Source organism: Scomber japonicus, chromosome 2 (genome assembly GCF_027409825.1).
Source record: "Scomber japonicus isolate fScoJap1 chromosome 2, fScoJap1.pri, whole genome shotgun sequence".
Taxonomy (NCBI): Eukaryota; Metazoa; Chordata; class Actinopteri; order Scombriformes; family Scombridae; genus Scomber; species Scomber japonicus.
In genome coordinates this window covers 24,769,793-24,789,193 of record NC_070579.1, presented here as the reverse complement: position 1 = coordinate 24,789,193, position 19,401 = coordinate 24,769,793, and the positions used below count along the sequence as shown (strand labels likewise).

Sequence of the window (19,401 nt, the reverse complement as noted above, 5' to 3'; positions counted from 1 at the left end):
TATAGGAAATAATTATTAGATAGATTATGTTTAATATATATGAGGTAGCTATTATCTAGCAAGCACTGATTTAAGAAGTAGGGTGGGATTCAAGTGTTGACTTCTTCCCACTCCCTTTCGAATGTGGTTGACATTACATTGCATCATGTTTCTGTTAGGTGTAAGTTCACTGTTCTCCGTGAGACCACTGTGCTTTCTTTTTTATATGTATGGGGGGAAAAAATCTAATCTAATCTAATAACTAGTTTAATTCTCCCAGATCTACTGCTAACACCACATCATCCAAGTAATTGTGTTAAATAACTGTTTTAGTGATTTTAAAAGTCTCCTTGTTTTGACATTTTCCCAAAAGACAGGCTGAATTGAGCATTGGTTAGTTTTTTAGTCTGCCAGACTGTGGCTAGACAAGCCAATTATATCAATAATAATCAAAAAGTTTTGGAATTCTCCCGAGTCTGTCACTAAGTACAAAATTAACCTGAGTTCAATATCATCAGTTGTCAGCCTGAAGCTCTTTTCTAAATTATTTGTTGTCCTAACTGATGAAAATCTTACCATTATAACCTCTTTTTGCTTCTTAAAATGAAATAAATATTTTAGTTTCTCTAACTTTTCTGTGTGTGGGTTGTAGTGAAGAAAAACAGAACATTCTATTTACTTGTAGTCTGATCCCTAAATTTCATCACATTTGATTTACTTTCACATATTACAAAACATGTCCATGTCTCCCTTTGAGTCCCCTTTGTCTCCTCTTTACTGTAGCTGTCATAAGCAGACATGTTTAATTGTGCTTTCTTCTCACAAAGCCAAGTCTCTGAAAACAATGGTAGTCTTTTAAGATGATTTCATCACTATTTGATTTGAATGCTATTGAGGTATTAACCTTTTTAATAATATCTAAATAGTGATGTAAATATTGCATCATGTTTGGTGCAGTGCAGTGTCATCTCGATTGTGTGGATCCTTAACTTTGTGCAATTATTCATTAGTGTGAAGAGTCTTGGCTGCTCTTCTTCATTATAGTCCAACTGTGAGATAAAGCCATCTGAATGTATGCCTGCACAGGCCATTAAAACCAAAAGGAGAGACTGTGTCCTTTCACTACCTACTTTAGACTCCTATTAACCAACTAATTTAGTTCTCTTTATGCTAGGTTGAAGCTCCTATTCTCCAACAGCATTCGCTCAGATTTAGGACATTAACAACCTGATTCTGCTCTCTGCTCTCTAATAGCTCAGCCCTCCTGTCTCTGCTGTTGAGGCAGCAGAGAAGTTATTATCCATCTGTCAATACATTTTCACTATTCAGATGTGACACAGCCAAGATGAGTTACCAGATACCAGCTCATGCATCATTTAGTAGAAGTTGTTTCTTTTGTTGCTGTTGTTATCATTGTTGTTGTTATTGTTATTTTTCCCCAAAACACATATTTAGATCAATTCTTTGCATTATCTTGTATAATCTGTTATACATGTAATGATGGAACCACATATTTTGTAATCTTGTCAATTAGCCAAGCACATGCTTAAAGCACCAGCTCTGCTACTGAGTGAATGTGTCTTAGAGAATGTCAGGGTGTTATTTATACTACTATTGTCCACAGAAAATATGCTTATGATATTAACCATCACAGTACCTTTCTTTGAACTTATACATGGGACGCTACATACTGCATGTTGTGTGTCTGTGTCATAAAAGATACGTTTGTTTTCAGTGACAATGGAAACTTTACACTGCTGCAGCATGATAATGTGAAATACAACCTGTCAACGCATAACTATGCAGAAAGAGAGAGAAAATTAAGTGGTTGCAGGTCAATTAGCAAACAACTGAAAAAGACTGAGGGAGTCTATATTATATTATATACAATTCTAATTGTAACAATAGAAAAATGTTTTAGTTTTTTTACTACAAACCAAGATGATGGTATAGATTAAGTGGGTAGCAGCTGTTTAAGCGTTTAACAGAAGACAAATCTCAGGTCGCAGCTGTATTAATGAGTATTTCTCTCCCTGTAGAATGCTGGGGTGCTGTTTAAGATCCGAGTGGTGGGAGGATCGGCATCCTACAGTTACTTGTCCCCACAGGACAGCAGGCCTTTGTACCACCCTGCGGTTGACAGGTAGGACACACAAAGGCTCACACATACTGAAGACAATAATTACATACTCAACATAAACACTCACATACCTCACAGGTATGCACATAAACCATCTCTATGCAGTCTATAAAGCATTTGTGACAGCATAGATATACTCTCAGTCCACACATACTGTACATACATAAGCATTCACATCAAATAATGCAACACATAAATGCTAAAACACCCGTATATACCATACATGTCACCTTTTATATGGTCTCTAAGTGGGAATGATGGGGGGGGGGTCACGAAAAATGCAATAATTACATAAAAGCTATTTAAAACAAAGTTTTCAAGGGCTTTACACATTGTTAAGTAAAAGAACACATATCACATATAATTGGAAACACACATTTATATAACTTATTTTCAGAACTAAGTCATTAGACAAAAAGCCACAATTCCTTTCAGACCTTAAGAGGATTACAAGGATTGTACTGATTATGTCACTATAAACACAATATACTATATATATATATAACAATATCAGTTTGACGGTGCAAAGATAAGGTCTTTATTTCCTGTGTGATGAAGAGCATTAGGGTGCCACCATAGTACTGAACATCTTCTAAATCTCTGCTGCTGTTCTTCTGAGCTGCAGTGAAGGTCAGGCCTTCTACAAAGGAGCTAGGAAATGAGATTGAATGCTAGACGTTCAATAGGCGTGTGTATGCTTTTTTTCTTTTCAGTCGTGTGTTTGTGTGTAAGCGTGTTTCTGTCAGTCTGCCACAGCCCATTGTTTGTATAATGAGGCATATATATTATTTTTAAAATGTGTCTTTTTGTTTGCCACACGTTTCTGCATGTGCTTTTTTTATATCAGAAGATGCATGTTATGTGTCTTATGTGTCTACGACTAATCACATGTGGGATGGGCCAAATGTTTAGCATGACATAAAAATGTTTGTTTTTTCTGTACTTAAAATATTAAAGATTTACACCAATTTTGGGAAGATTTGCTCATTTTATCCAGTATTTGAAGATGGGCATCAAAATCAGTTGAGCATCAACTTATCAACAAAATAGCTACCTCAAGTTTGCTGGAATTTATATTTACTGTATATCTCCTTTGCATAGAATTTATGATTGTTAGTTCAGGCTCAGTATGTCAACCATATGTTTATAGAGATGCTATGCATTTGGCTGAATGCACAGTAGAGCTATTAAAGATTTGGTCTGAATATTTTGCAAATTTCTGTTGTACTATGAAATAATTATATTAATTAATATAATCACCTTGTTACTAAGTGATAACTACAGTACTTGTCTGTATGGAGCCTGGAGTGGGCCCCCAGAATAATAAGAGAGAGTTTAATTGACCAACAGTTTTGTGTTGGCTGGAGTCAGAATAATCAAAGCCCCTACTGCTTTGAGGATTGGATTTCATTTAGTTTCCAGCTGTCACACTTTTCACATATATTTTAAATTCAAAGATTTGATCATTTCAATTAAAATGGAAATGTTAAAGCTGTAAAAATTAATTGTGGGGTGTAGTATGACTGACGAACACATTAGCAAATGTAATTCTGAGTGGTGGGACCTTAAAAATTAAATGAATCTTTTAAAAACAAAATAGGGAAATTAATTGGGAGTTTAATTATCTTTTTATTATGATTTTTTATGTTATTTTGCATTATTATGAGATTCATAAAGCCAAGTAGCCCCATGGTGACAGTAGGCAAAAGAGCATTTTAAAAATGAATTTAATTGATTTTTGTATAAATGACAACTGCGTCCTGTATTATGTATTGAGTGTGATAGGTTTCTCATTCATCCAGAGGCAATTATTACTACAGTGCTCATGTGAAACTCAAGTGGAAGGTTAGAGGGGCATTTATGGATTTAGTTAATAACAAAGTAGGTTTGAGAATCTGTTCCTTTCCACAATCAGTGTTGTTAAAAACAATGTTGCCATTTTGAGCTTAGGTTTGACAGGTTATGTACACTTGCACATAAATGCATACGCTTAGGAATATACATACATACATGCATATATGTACATTCATGCTTGTATGCATATGTGTGAGAGTATGTATGATGTACAGTTTGTGCACGTGCTTATTAGCAGTATATATGTATGTGCAAGTGAAGTATTTAATTTTGGCCTTGGCAGCTTCGCATAGTAACACTCAGCATGTACATGGTAATACATTAAACATGTTCACAATGAACAAGTAAACAACATGAGTTCCACTTTGAAGTAGGAATTAGATTACTCATAGTGAGAATCGGAATCGGTCTGAAGTCTCCAGACTGTCCTATCAAAGGGAACTGATTTTTGACATGAATCCAAAATATCTGCTACTTGTGATCCATCATGTTCACGAAACAAAACAATAGCTCCTGCCCATTGTGTCCAACCATTGCTAAATCTACCCTTACCCTCTATCAATGCTGTTTAGCTGTTGAATACGGATGCCGTTTTATCTTTCCTCCTGAGATCAAACCAGTGATCACAAGGTCTGCAATAAAAACATATCACCCCCACCACATTATGACTGATGTTTGAATATTAATACATGATGTGAAACAAGGTCTCACCTGTGCCCACTGACCCTCTGTGTGATCTTTCTGGTGCCAGAGTGTGAGTGTGTTGTCTCTCTGTGTTAACTGTCAGGTCCATTATTCACAGTGTGACACCAACACAGATTTCAGCCCGCTTTGGTTTCTGTTTGCAGCCTTCCAGAGATGAGGCAATACTTTCCACAAACACTGAGTAAATTAACATCATACACAGAGTGAGATGTGTATTTCAATTTATGATGTGATTTTACTGTTTTTCTGCATTGTAGAGCCCTGAAGTTTTGCGGCCCCGGGGGACCTCCACATGTGAAGGTTGTCATTGAGTGGGAGCACAAGATTAAAGAATGGTAAGACATTAACATACACTTTAACATTAACATTAACAATTTTATTTCTAGTGGAGTACATGTATGTGAACCCACACACAGTTTAGATTTACTCTGTGTCTGTCAAATGGCACAAACAGACTCTCTGATCCAAACACTTTAGACACAATTCTGCAACTTAAAGGGAACAATGCATCCTGTGTTAATGTGTGTGTGTGTGTGTGTGTGTGTGTGTGTGTGTGTGTGTGTGTGTGTGTGTGTGTGTGTGTGTGTGTGTGTGTGTGTGTGTGTGTGTGTGCTCCAGTCTGTTTGGCAGCATCCAGGAGGAGGTGGTGAAGGATGCGGAAAGTGTAAGGAACCAGCAGCAGCAGCACCTACAGCAGCATAGCTGTACCTTGGATGAGTGCTTCCAGCTGTATACCAAAGAGGAACAGGTGAGACAGAAAGCAACGCCACTATCAAGTAATCAAGATCTATCTCTGTATTTAAGTGAATTCTAATTACTGAAACTGGCAATGAAGTAAACTACACTTCGATTCCTACTGATTCCTCACTAATTAGTAATTGGTCATTTAATTGTTCAATAGTTTTTTTTTGCATTAATGTTGTTTTCTGTCTTCTTCTGTTTTTATTCCTAATTGTTTGCATACCTTTTTTGTTCTTTCGAAACACAGTTTAAGCTGAGTCGAACCTGATACACCTGGTGATGTGAGAAAAATGTATCTATTTAGGTTGTAAAGAGTAAAAACAAACCAAATTGCCTTTAATGCAGCAGTAAAGTTGTAAATAAATGCTGGAGGAATTTTTCCATTATTCCACCAGGTTAAGAGAATACACTATATATTATATTTTACACCCTTCCTGTACACCTGTTTTTAATATTATGTGTAATAGCCTTAGGGTGACATCCAAACTTATACCTCTTAGTCACACCCCCACTTCCTGTTGTTGTGAGGGACAGTGACCTCTCCTGTATCTAGAGCATTACAGTGGTGTACAACCCTGTACACTATGAGTTTATGGACTGTAAAACCATCACCAATTAGTGACTGAAATGAGCCAGTGGAGAGGAAGTGTAACTGTAGTTCTTTAACTATTGTACAGCAGGGAAAGCTCAACTGCCGTACATGAGCTGCTCTAAATGCTGCTGAGTTTATCAGAGTATGGACAGACTGACAATGAGCACATCACTTATGATTCAAAGACCTTCATTGTCATTTCACCAATTACATTACTTGTCTATAAAGAAATGAAATTCCGCTTCCAGGTGTGGTGAAAAGGTAGCATAAATGCATCAGATATTAAAACTTTAGAAGAATTGAAAATTAAGGTTTAAAAATATATTGTATTAATACATTAGGAATTGAGCACATAGATAATGTGTGTAAGGTAAGTGTTCATAGAACATTGTAAAGAACATGTAAAGAAGAGCATATTTGGAAGAGATCATTTGTGCTCCCTGAATGTACTTTGGTTAAAAAGCAGTTTGATTCCATGAAGTTAAACTATTAGTTTGATTTTTCAGACTGGTAAGTGAATTGATTAACCTCTTTCAGTGTAACAGGTAGATAGTAGATGAGGCCCATTTGGATGTCTGAAGGAGTAAAAAAAATCCATGCTATGAAGGTGATGGGGAGGACTGAAAAGCTCTCCCTTCAGTCCATCTATGAGCAGTCTGTACTCAGGCAGGCGCGGAGGGTATTGTCGGATCCGTCCCACATCCTTCAAACGCAATACGAGCTCTTGCCTTCTGGCAGAAGGTACAGAATCCCAAAATTGGGCAAACCAAACCGTTTTAAATACTCTTTTGTACCCACCTCAATCAAAATTTTAAATAGATCTGTACGCTGAGGCCTGGGAAGCTTGATTCTGTTTGTTTTATTTTTTATTTTGCTTTAATCTTTCATTGGATGTGTCATGAGTGTGTATGTAGCCTACGTGTACGTCTTTAGCTGTTATATGTATTTTATGTGTATTTATTGTCTGTAAGGGCAGCTACTACTATGCACTACGCACTTTGAGTCCATGACAAATTTCCCCTAGGGGACAATAAAGTATATTCTATTCTAGTCTATTCTATGTGAGGTCAAGACTTCCTACCAGTATTAATAGCTTATGTGCACTCAGTTTCTTCTCATGTACTTTTCTTTGGTCTGACATTTCATATTCATATTTTTAATTTTCAGACAGATGTCATCAGTAACTGTTGAGTATGAAGGATGCCTCTTTTCACAAGATATGTGTTCCCCTGATTTTTCCCCCTCCTTGCATTTAGTCTTTATGTCTTAAGTTGGAAGAATTACAGAACAGACATCTCTCTTTTTCTTTCTCTCTCTCATACACTAATACATGTAGTGACACAGCTCTGCTCATGACGCAGCAATCATCTGTAATTGGCAATCAATTGTCTCATCAGAAACATGACAAAACAGGTATTCATTTTGTGATACTGTAGTAGAGGTTGCAAGCTGTGATTTCAGTAGTCACTGAACTCAGCGTGCAGCATGCCAATGAGACTGATAGGATTGTGAAGCCTGTAACGTAGTTTTTTCTCCTGCGCTAATTATGTTTTATTAAATGATGCAGACAAATCTATTTAATTTCCTGATTTGTTTTTATAAAATACAATCTGAAAAATCTGTATAACACCTGAAGAAGAGAGGCACAGAGTTTTGAAAGAGGGACAATGATTCCCTGGAGCCTGGTCTGTAACCATAGTAATGGAAAATGTAGGTTTTACCATGACTGGCAACATGACAGGTGTAGACTCAGGATAACTGATATTTTACAGATATAATTGATCATTTACCAAAATGCCAGTTAGGACTGGGCTGATTTGATCTTAATAGCATAATTCTTGTGAAGACAGCCATTGCTTGTCTGAGCTGTGTGAAGAGTGAACACAAAGCCAAAAGTATTTCTCATGTGTCAAAACCATACTTAACAAGTGTAAGCTGTGCGAAGATGTCTTTTAAATGTCAGTCAAACACAGGTGACCATCACACTTTTGTCCCTAGATTCTCCCGGTCTGCAATAAAGAGCCTCTTAACCCTTAAAGCAAGTAGAAAATACTGTAAGGCAGCAAAACTCTACTTCTAATGTGTTATCTTGCAGTGAAGGAAACCTAACTCCACTCTTGAGAAGCTTATAAAAAACAAGTGTTCAATCATTTGCTGTAACGGGTGTTGTATGAACGTCAAGATGCTTTTTCGAAGCGGAAAACCAGAAAAGAAAAAATCAGACACGATTATGTTTTTTTAAATGAGTCAGGGTTTTGATTAGGGTGGATAAAAGATGGATGAAAAACTACTTCCATATTAATAATCATTGAATTAATAGATTGATTGACTGATTCCAGCTTGCCCCAGACGATGCTTGGAAGTGCCCCCACTGTAAGCAGCTTCAGCAGGGCATGGTAAAGATGAGCCTGTGGACACTCCCTGACATACTGATCCTTCATCTCAAGCGCTTCCGACAGGTAAGTGAGCTGAAAACAGTTTATGCTTATTACAAGTAGTATATTTAATCTTTCATCAAATTAAATATATAAATTATAAATAAGTTACACTAATCTATTTTGAAGCACCATTGCTCAAATTACTATATACATTTGGAAACACGTAGCTGGTAGTGGTGACATCAGTGAATTATCACCCCAGTCTGCAGTTGCTCTAAGGTCTACAGAGATTTTTTGTATGTTTGAGCTTATGGTTTCATCTTGGCTCACTCTCACCACTCTCATTAACCTTATTGTCAACAGCAGGCAGCTATTTCCAGCAAAGATCTTCTGATTCACCCACCTGTCCAATACCAAGCTGTAAACAAAGTTAGGGACTGGCTGGGAAACATAGTGGACCATTTAGCCTTCTAAAGAGCCCCCAGAAGTTGCATTAGATTATTGTAATCTTGGCCAAAAACACAACCTCAATACATTTACCATAATATCTTAAAGGTAATATTATCAATATTGTTTTTACAGCTTATACTGTTGCCTCTGGGTGTCCAAACATCAATTAATGCAGCTTAAAGAAAAGTAAAACAATATTTGAGTTACGTCTACACCTTATGTGTGGTTTGCTGATCTTTATTTCTGTGAGGAGTGGAAGAAGCAAAAATAATAAACCAATTTCCAATAGCTAACTGTGATTCAGATTAAATGCACTCATATTCATTGTTGCATCAAATATGTCATAGAAAATATGGATTCAAGCCATTACAGTTTCAGGGGATGTAAGTACTTTAACATGAAAGTCATATGAAGTATAATGTCTGCTGTCTGCCCATACTTCAATCAGCTCCTTAGTTCATGAGCACCAACCACATTCTTCCCCTCTACCCAATGCACATTCACATTAGGAACCTTCCAGACAAATTCCAACAACGTAGCATTCCCAGGGAACTCATTAGTTTCCTCACACATGCCTGGATACTAGGAATGTCAACATGTCATGGCTAAAGTGTTCAAGCTGCTGCCCTCTGTCTTGACTGCCTCTCCAGACGCCTCTCTAGAGAGCACTGTCTAACATGTCCGTCCATAATCCTCCATAGGTGTTCAATCGGGTCTGGACTGCGAAGGTCATAGCATATAATTCACATCATTTTCATGCTCATCAAACCATTCAGTGACCTCTCGTGCCCACCAGGATAGAAATGTTTCATCATAGAATAAAGTAATCACTCACAACAACTTGGTATTGGTCTAAGGGGACAATCCGACCTAAACCATGCCAGCATGCAAATGCCCCCCCCCCACCCCACCCCCCCCACACACACAACATAACAGAGCCACTGGATTCCCTCATTGTAGGAGTCAAGGATTTAGACCACTACCAGCGTTTCCTTTAATTTGTCACTGGTATGTATTTATGCTCACACCATGGAAACTGCTTTACCTTTTCTATCATAAAGTAAATTGATGTGAGGGCCCTCCCCCTGGAATGCAAAATGGACAACACAAATCAATTCAGTTCCTCAAAGCCCTTCTCTAACCTTGAATTAGAATTTTTATCAGACCAAACTGACTTATCAAGATAAAAATTCCAAGCATGCAACATAAGAACTGCTTCCCATGTCAGATGATACTAGTAATACCTATTGAAAGCTATGTGTGTTGTCGTGTGTAATAGTCAGTGAGCATCTCCACTGAGGTTACACAGGAAGTTCTTCTCAGCCTGTTGTATAAGAGTGTATAACCTGTAGGCCTAGAGGAGCTTTCCAGTTTGAACAAACAATCTTCATGGCATTTTCAGGGTTCTATTTGCTTGAGATCGAAAACTTTTAACAGAAATTACAAACTGAAGGTGTGGAGGTGGATTTCGCTCCACCTTTGCATCGGGATTTAGTCAATCACATTCTGTGCCAGGGACCAGTTTTGCATAGAAGATTTTACCAGAGCACAGTGCTTCACACAATGTAGCTCATAAGGTCAAGAGGTTATGCAGGCCTTTCCACCTTGTAAGGTTACTATCCCAGGTGGGGCACTGAGTTTTTAATAGTAAAGAATAGTTTATTATGGCATGCTATATTTATCTTGGAGAGTTTAAACTTTATTGTAAGTCTGGTCACTTTATGAAAGTCACAAGCCTGTTTTTCATCTTTTTTCCTTATTGTAGTAAGAGCAAAACATAAATGAATAAATAAAAGCTTGCTTTAGCATCACTGATGGTCCATGCTTGAAAGTTTCAACCTCGACACCATGCAGCTAGTTTTCTACTAAACTAAATCCTTTTCTATCCATCTCTGTTTTTATATTGTTTAGTGTTGCTTTTTGTGTGAAATTTGTTTTTTTTCCCATAATTGCACATAAATGTACTGTATAATGTTGAAACAGGTGGGCGAGCGGAGGAACAAGCTGTCAACCCTGGTGCATTTCCCTCTGACTGGTTTGGATATGGCCCCCCATGTGGTGAAGAGGAGTCAGAGTATGAGGAACCTGAACATGGGGGCCTGGCCACCATCGTGGAAACAGACCTCAGGCCAACACCACCAACCTGCTGACATGAACCTACCCCACGACTATCTGTATGACCTTTACGCTGTGTGTAACCATCATGGAGGAATGCACGGTGGACACTATACTGGTAAGGAAGAGGGTGGCATAATACATTATTTACTGCATGATTATACAGTCTATTATGGATTTTCTAGGTCACATTGTCAAGTGACTGCACATAATAAAAAGTGCCAATTAGTTAGATCAGTAACAATTTTGATGATTAACTACGTCATATACATATACTGTTTTACATTGTTTCATTTTTCTAATCCAGCCTACTGCAGGAACTCAGTGGACAGTCAGTGGTATAGCTACGATGACAGCAGTGTAGACCTGGTGCCAGAGGAGGAAGTATGTACCAGAGGGGCCTACATCCTTTTCTACCAGAGACGCAATGTCATTCCTCCATGGTCGGCCAGTAGCTCCCTCAGAGGTATGTTACCTATGACTAGCAATTGGCTTACATTCATTATTTGATGGATAAAAGAGCATGTGTATTTGTGTAAATTGATGTTAGTAGGACAAAAACCTATGTAATGTGTGTGCTTAAAAAATAGGTTATAAAATTACTAAAGAAGAATTCTGAAAGTTAGAGCCGACCCAGATTATTTTAACATTGACCGGTTATATGAGTCAAAACATGGAAATCATGGAAAGTTATTCATTGCATTTTTGTGTTAATAAACTTTTAATAAAAATTGTTGTGTAAATAAATATTTAAAGAAAAATTGCAGTTATTATCAAAATGACAGAACATGCACAGTGAAAGCATATTTGTATACAGTAAGATAAACATATTATATAGTAGAATAGTGTAAGAATATCAGTGCTTTTTTCTCCACAGGGCTGACTTGTGAATAATAGTAACATATATGCTGCTGCAAGAGTCATATGGAATAATTTACAGTATGGTTATTTCTGTTAGTGATTACACTATGTTGTTCAAAGCATGTATAGGCCTATGTCAGGTTATCATGTCATCATGAAATTTAACCTTAGCTAACTTTACAATACAGGGTGTGGAAGTCAGTGAGATCAGTAGTGTATGTGATTAGTGTGTGTGTGTATGTGTGTGTGTGTGTATGTGTGTGTGTATGTGTATGTGGGGGCGGGGGGGTCGCCAAAACCCGTGCTAAGGTGCCCTCCTGGTTTGCAAAACACACTAAACTGCCCTCTTGGGTGGCAAAAACATGCACTGAAGTGCCCTCTTCAGTGGCGAGAACGTGCTGTGCCCTTTTTTTTCTTTTCGCCCCTGCCCTTCAAAAAGTCTGTGCAAGCCACTGCTCTGGAGTAAATACAAAAAATACACTTTTTAACAGAAATGCTTAAATAGCTGCATGTAACAATCCAATGGCACCCAAATGGCTTATGTTAATCATGACCCAGAAATACCAAATACTTGTTTGAAGGCAGCGTGTAAGTAAGTAAGTAAAACTTATTTATATAGTGCTTTACATAGACAGATAAAGCATACAAAAAAGATGGTACTACAATCCGTACACTACACACACACACACACAAAATATGTGTATACTGTATATATACTGTATATGTATATACATAGATATGCACACACATTCATGTACAGACAATATACATATAGGTACATATACATCTACACATAAACACATGTATACATAGAATGATAATAATGTAATAAGTAAAAGTAATAAAATATATAGTACTAAAGCTTGGTGCCTACAGGTTACCTAAACGCCTGTTGAAACAGATGTGTTTCAGCTGTTTTTTAAATGCATAAAGAGAGTCAGAAGACCATAAGGGTGCAGGCAGAGCTTTCCATAGTTTAGGCACAATGGCCTAAAAAGCTTAATCACCCTTAGGTAGGTGTGTGGAATGGAAGGCAAAAGCATGTTTTTCTAGATTTTGTTGGCATAGACACCTTTATTTATCAGTAGACTGAGAGGAAACATGGGAAAAAGAGGGGAGTGTAACATGCAGCAAAGGACCTCCGATTGGGATTCGAACCGGGGTCGGCTGCATATATAGCATGCGCTCTAACCACTTTTGACATTGATAACTATTCAAAGGTGTACCAGTGAAAGTGCAGAGTGCTTGTTTACATGATGAACACCCAGATGTAATGGATTGTACAGGACACACTCTTTCACATGAAATGGGGTCTTGGGTTTGTTAGCTTCAAAGACAAGTTCAGAACAAATTTGAAAGAAAAAATATATATTTCAAAATGATCAATAATTCATTGTGCGGAAACCTCCAGTCTAGCCTCCATCCAGTAACTGTATACTAAGTGCTGGGCCATCATACACATAAATGAATTCCAAAAATATTCAACAGATGAAAAGGCAGAAAGGAAGGATGGAACTATTTGGAGAACACATTTTTTTTTCACAGTAAATCAGTACATGATAGAAAAGGTCAGCAAATATGTAACATTATTACCAGTCTAACATCTTGAACTACCAGCCTAATTGCTGCTCTTTCAACACCAATAAAACTTTCCTTTACTTGCTTATGAATTCTCCATATATGTATGTATGTATATGTACAGTATACACACTATCATTCAGCGACCCCCCAGATACATCTAAAGAAAAATAGCAGGAAAACAACACTGCTCAGCTTGCTGTAGTGCAATTCCATGTTATACAGGAGAATGTATTAACACCATGCGAACAGAACAGTATACATATATACATATACTTTGATTAGAACGGTGTATCACATGCCATCCAATCTTCCATATCCTCTGTGATTACTGTGCTCATCTATCCTATGATGTAAAGCTTACTTGCATGTATTTCTTTTGATATTACTTATTCCACACTCATCTTTGGCAGTTTGGATGTAACACACCACCCACTCGAAAGAGCTGGAGATAAAAGCGCAATCTGCTCACATCTGAGTTGGAAAGACAGGACACTTCAGTAGGTTGCATGTTCAAAGTCTAAAACTCAGACACATGTAATGTTTTTCCACCTGCATTTCATCTGTCTGTGTGTAATTTCGTCATGACTGAATGCTCACACAAGATTTAGCTTGTAGTGTAGATGCAATACACATTTATGCAGACATACACACGAATAGATTATGTTACCCATTTGGTGGACGCAGATGCAGGGGGTTGTCCATGCTCCTGCTCTAGAGCTTGAACCCACAGGTGTATTACCTCCCGCTGTAATTCAGTTTCTCACCTTCACCCCATTAATGTTCAGCACCAGCTGAAGCTCCTTAAGTGGTGTATCTTTGCACTCCACATCTTCACTGGGCTTCACTTAGGCTGGAAGTGAAGCCCCCTGGAATAACACTAAATCACACAATCATTGACTTAGCCAATCAGAGGAGCTCATCTGCAGCCCATTACACATAGGGCCTGATTTACTAAGATCCCAAATAGTGGGTACTAAATTGCGTGCACAGTGCAATAGATTGCGCATGTCGTTTGCGTGTGTTTTGCAGGTGATCTACTAAGAATAACTGTGTAAATGAAAACAGGTGCAACAGGGTGGAGACAGCAGTATTTACGGTTTTGCATGTCTGAATGTTTGGACGAGCAGAAAGCCAGAAAGCGCAAAATGAAATGTGATCAGGTTCTAGTGGAAGAGGTTAACAAATATATTGAGTTATAACAAAAACAAATATTACCAGAAAAACCCACATATGGGAGATTATTTATGACGAAGTCAATGCTGTTAGTAAAACCAAAAATATTCCACTCCAAAATTATTAACAACTCCGTCCTGTGCGCATTCTGTCATTGTGCCTCCTTCTCCTCCTCTCCACAGTAACAGAAGTCATCTGTACGCAGTGCGCAGCCGGTTAATACCTGCCCTTCAAAGGTATTATTTATAGATGCAGTTTCCGTCAGTAAAATTACCTTCAGGTTTGGTAAATCTCAATGCGTGTTCTAAATAACATATTTGCATTTTCTCCTCCCTGTATTTTGCACACTGGGGTTGAAACGCCCCACCTTGCATAGTAATTATGGCAAACGTGCTAAATGGACAGCACGTACTATCTTGCACAGTTGAAAGACGCAAACCTCAGTGCGCTGCGTTAGTAGATCAGCTTGCACATTGTGTGCGGTGATGTCAAGTTTGCACACGTTTTTACACGCAGGCCCATAGTGATGCCACAGCAGGTTCACCAGACAAAGAGAGAAAGATCAACAAGCACAAACACACAGAAGGTTGATGCGCACAATATACAAATAGAAAAAGTTCACTATATGGCCTCTGGGTTACAACACTGATTTTTTCAAGTGCTTTCTGTCAATCATGTATACTCAAGCCAAGACAATGTCTTATACTTCGGCATGTTCTGTACTGGTATTAAACCTTTTACATTTTTATTTCAAACTATAAGAGGAATGAAAAATGTACCAACTGCCAAGGAAAGTCAGATACATCATAGCAGTCATGCATGCATGGAAATTAACTTGAAACCTAGTGCTGAGGCTGCTGAGTGGAGGGCATGCCGATATGGATACTGAACATGTCAGAATGCCTCTAATCATTAAGGCATCAACCTTATTATGAACTCAACAACTATTATTATGAATCTCCTCTTGCTGTATAGTTACCTCATGAACAATAACAACCCCCTTTTGTGTGTACTATGTATGACTACACATGTCAGAATGCAATTTGTTGTGCATCTGTTGACAGTAAAGTATACCAACCGAATGAAAACTAAATTTTTCACCAAAAAATGTTGTTTGTTTATATTTTGCATACTCAAAACATCAAGCACTGTAGTGTAGCTGTTTCTATCTACATTCTAATAATACCCTACCTACTTGTAGCAACCATCCTGTTTGTTGTGCCCACCTCAGTATACTGCAGCTGTGAAAAATCAATGTATAACAAGCATCTACAGTAGGTGCATATTTAAGATGAAATGTGAAGTGCTCTGAGTCGCTGTGTGTTCACTCTGCAAAAGCCAATTAGGCCTCAAAACAAGTACCCACTTCATACTGAGTTACCACCAAAGAAAGCCAGACACCTCTAAAATAACCCCTTTCTACTTGAGACGCTGAAATAGATGAGTGAGGGTTGATTACTGGGCAACGGATGGTGTTGTCTCTGCATAGCAAAGTTTTAAATTGAATTTATGAGTTCTTTATAACTTCTTGTTTGTGTCCTCTGTAACCTTATTCACGGCACAAAATAGAGATGCATCCATGGATGGAGAAAGAATTGAGATAGAGGAGACAGATTGGCCAAATGAGACATTGGTTCCAAGTCTAATAGAATTTTAGGAAATTCTTTCTTTTTTTGTCCCTGCTTTTTTCATTGGTTTGAGATGGATAAGATGCAGGGGGTGTGGGGCAGTGTGGCGGAGTGTCAAATTCTTCTGAATGTCACTCAGAATCAGTTCGAATCAGAATATAATTACAGTCGTGAGGTTGTTTGCTTACTTTAAAACCTGCTCCCACAATGTTCTAATGAAGCAGATTAGCTGCAGTTCTGTTGTTTGAAATATGGGTTAAAAGCTCAATGACAACAGAACTGCTATATGTTAAAGTGAATACAAACTGAATTAATCATTATTGAATTAGTAGCTTGGCTGTGACCTGCATTCAGAAATGATTAATTACGCTGCCATTAATCGGTTAATGGCAGGTTTATGTACTTTCACATAAATAACCCTTGTTTAAAGTGTGTTATTATTACATTTACTTCCCTTCTTACCTCTGTGTGTCTCACAGGCTCCACAAGTTCATCAATGTCAGATCACTGGCTAATCCGGCTGACAAGCAACAGTAAGAGAGGCAGTCTTGTGTCTAGATCCTCCACCACCTGCCCGTCTTCCATACCTGATTCACCAGAGTCTCCAGTCTTCCTTGAGAATGGTTCTAAAGAGGAAAGAGGTAGGGGGGCTTATCTAATTAGTGGCTTATTTATCGATTTCTTCAAGATTAATGCATTGTTTACATTTTGCAAAAAACTAAAACACTTTCTTCTCTACATAATTGTAAGGGGGTTTTGAGAGCAGGCCATTTATCAGGGGTCTTCAAGGACGCAGTGTGAGCATGAGAGCCCCCACCAAGACCAAGGACACCCTGAGCAAAGTGCTTCCCCTGCGCTGGTCCTTTGGTTCAAAAGACCGACGAAAACCTCACCCAGCACCTCCAGGGACCCGAGATCCTGCTCCTGTGGAGCTGGTCCAGTATTTGGAATCTGGCCGGCGACCCCGGTGCACAAAGGATCCAATAGTGATGCTGATGAGTGAACCACGCAGTGCAAAGGAATCTGCTGAGAGCAAGACTGCAAACAATATTCGATCTTCCAGTGTTGGGAGCTTAAGTTTTGTGGGTAAAGCGGGAGATGAGCCTGAATCTCCAAAGGTCCCAGAGGGCCAGAAGAGGCCATCAGACAAAACAACCAGCTTGAGACGAAGTAAGGGGAGCCAGCCAAGGGATGAGGCTACCACCAATATCAGCAGTAGCTCTAGCAGCAACACCCTAACCAGGAGAAAAGATGCCAAGAAGCAGAGCTCCTCCAAAGCTCTCCAGGACACTGAGCCAAAAATGGGCTCCAGTGCTGGAGTTCAGCCCAGCTACAGTACTCCCAGCCTTCATGATGGGACTCTGAGAAGACAAATGGGAGACAGGGCTGATAGGGAGCGTCAAGGTGCATATGAAGGAAACTCCAAGCCTAAGAAGGGAGAAGTGCACAAGAGCCATGAGGGACTGCTCTCTTTCTTGAAAGGTAACTTCCTAAAGAAGGATAAAGACCCAAAGAAAACCAAAGAGAGTGAGTCAGGGAAAGGAGGAGGTGAGGAGGGAGGCAGAAGGACTCTCTCTAGGCTTTCGCTGTCCAACGGAGCAGCAGGAGGCGGTACTGGGGTGGAGGGTGGCAAGTCTTATGGCTCAGGCCAGCTGGGCAGTGAACTGTCAAACGGGAAGTTGGGACGAACTACCCCATCTGACATCAAACGCTCCCAGAGCTCCTCCAACATCCCCACAAAGTCAGAGCAGAGCATGCGCAGGACAGCATCTTTACATCGTAACGGGATGTCTACAGCGCCTGCACCAACACGCAGCCTAACAACAGACAAACCATCTTACAGTACCCTGCAGAGGACTCGTTACAGCACAACCTCACTGGGACGTAAAAGAACAGTCCCCGAGTCCAGCTTCTGACACAGAGATATATGACACATGCACAAAGCCTTTTACCAGACATCTAGTGAATGACGTCCAATCTCCAAGATCAAAGCAATAGAGCTCAATTCACAGTGGTAGGCCTTTGTTGTTCCCAGAAAATGCACTGGCTTAAGAGGTTTGTACCATGGAGTTGAGAGCCATGGAGTAAATGAGGGGTGCTATAGTGTTTGGATATATAAATAGCAGAATGGAATGATTTAACCTGTCAGAGGGAGTCTATTTCTATTCTGTTTTCTAAAGACTTTGAAAACAAGTGCCTGAGCAACCTATATGCAGTTTAGACCAATGAGTTTTGTCTCTTTAGCACTGGAAGCACGAAATCCCTTACACATGCAAACATAATCTCCACATTTGTGTCTTACTATCGTAGCGTGAGTGTTGGAATTCATCACTCCATTTTTCTTAACTGTTTGCTTACAATCAAGACACACTGATTGTGTTCATTTATAAGAATGTAATGTGTCCACTTGATTAATGGTGGTACTCTGAAGCTGCAGATTCTGATAAACATCAATGAATCATCTTTAATCCCTTGTTTATTTTTTATTTGAAGTACAGGACAGAGGGCTTTGTCCACTTATGACCCTGAGTGGAGTTGTTGTTTATTTCATGTTAAGCCTGCAATGGAAAGACCATGACCTTAACACTAATGAGTACCTTTATTAGGAGGGATATTCTGTTGAGGCACTGACCTGGGTTTCTTAATTGTTGTTTGAATGATAATAATGAATCCCCACTAGATTCAGGGGTGCTTTTCTTTAGTTGAGCTCACTAATCTCCATGTAGTGGAAGGGAATTAAAAAAGTGCATATGTCTACTGTGAAGTGTATTATAAATGCAATATCTACCCCATAGAGGTTGTTTTTCACTTTTTATACTATATAACATCAGTGAGTCATGTTAAATGTGTTCCATGAAGTCTTGCCCTTTTCTTTCTTACTACTATTTTTGTGTAACCATTGTTTATTTCAATTTCTGATTTCTTGTCTTTACCATACCTTTATCAACTGTCATGAAACAGTTGCATTTAGCTGTGAGTTATGTGGAGGTGGTGGCAGCAATTAGCATAATGTAAGAGAGAGCATGAGTATGTTACAAGCCTAACATTTACCACATTTGGCCAGTTATCAGAAAAAGGTAGGTGTATACATGCATATCCAAACTAAAAAGGGCCTGTACTTGGCTGAAAGTGAGTGAATGTAGGAATAATAGATAAATGCACACTACAGGGCTCCAGTGTCCACTTCTAATTTATTGAAGGTGA

General features: G+C 38.7%; 1 protein-coding gene across 1 annotated transcript in view; it reads left to right on the top strand.

The window, feature by feature from the left end:
* The window catches only part of usp43a (ubiquitin specific peptidase 43a), a 96,156-nt gene extending 78,043 nt beyond the window's left edge, over positions 1-18,113 (top strand). The window contains exons 9-16 of the mRNA XM_053331886.1: positions 2,019-2,122; positions 4,936-5,013; positions 5,297-5,426; positions 8,351-8,470; positions 10,823-11,072; positions 11,262-11,420; positions 16,677-16,838; positions 16,948-18,113. Of these exons, the coding sequence (XP_053187861.1) occupies positions 2,019-2,122; positions 4,936-5,013; positions 5,297-5,426; positions 8,351-8,470; positions 10,823-11,072; positions 11,262-11,420; positions 16,677-16,838; positions 16,948-18,113 (2,169 nt within the window). The remainder of the gene's footprint in view (positions 1-2,018; positions 2,123-4,935; positions 5,014-5,296; positions 5,427-8,350; positions 8,471-10,822; positions 11,073-11,261; positions 11,421-16,676; positions 16,839-16,947) is intronic.
* The last annotated feature ends 1,288 nt before the right edge of the window (positions 18,114-19,401 follow it).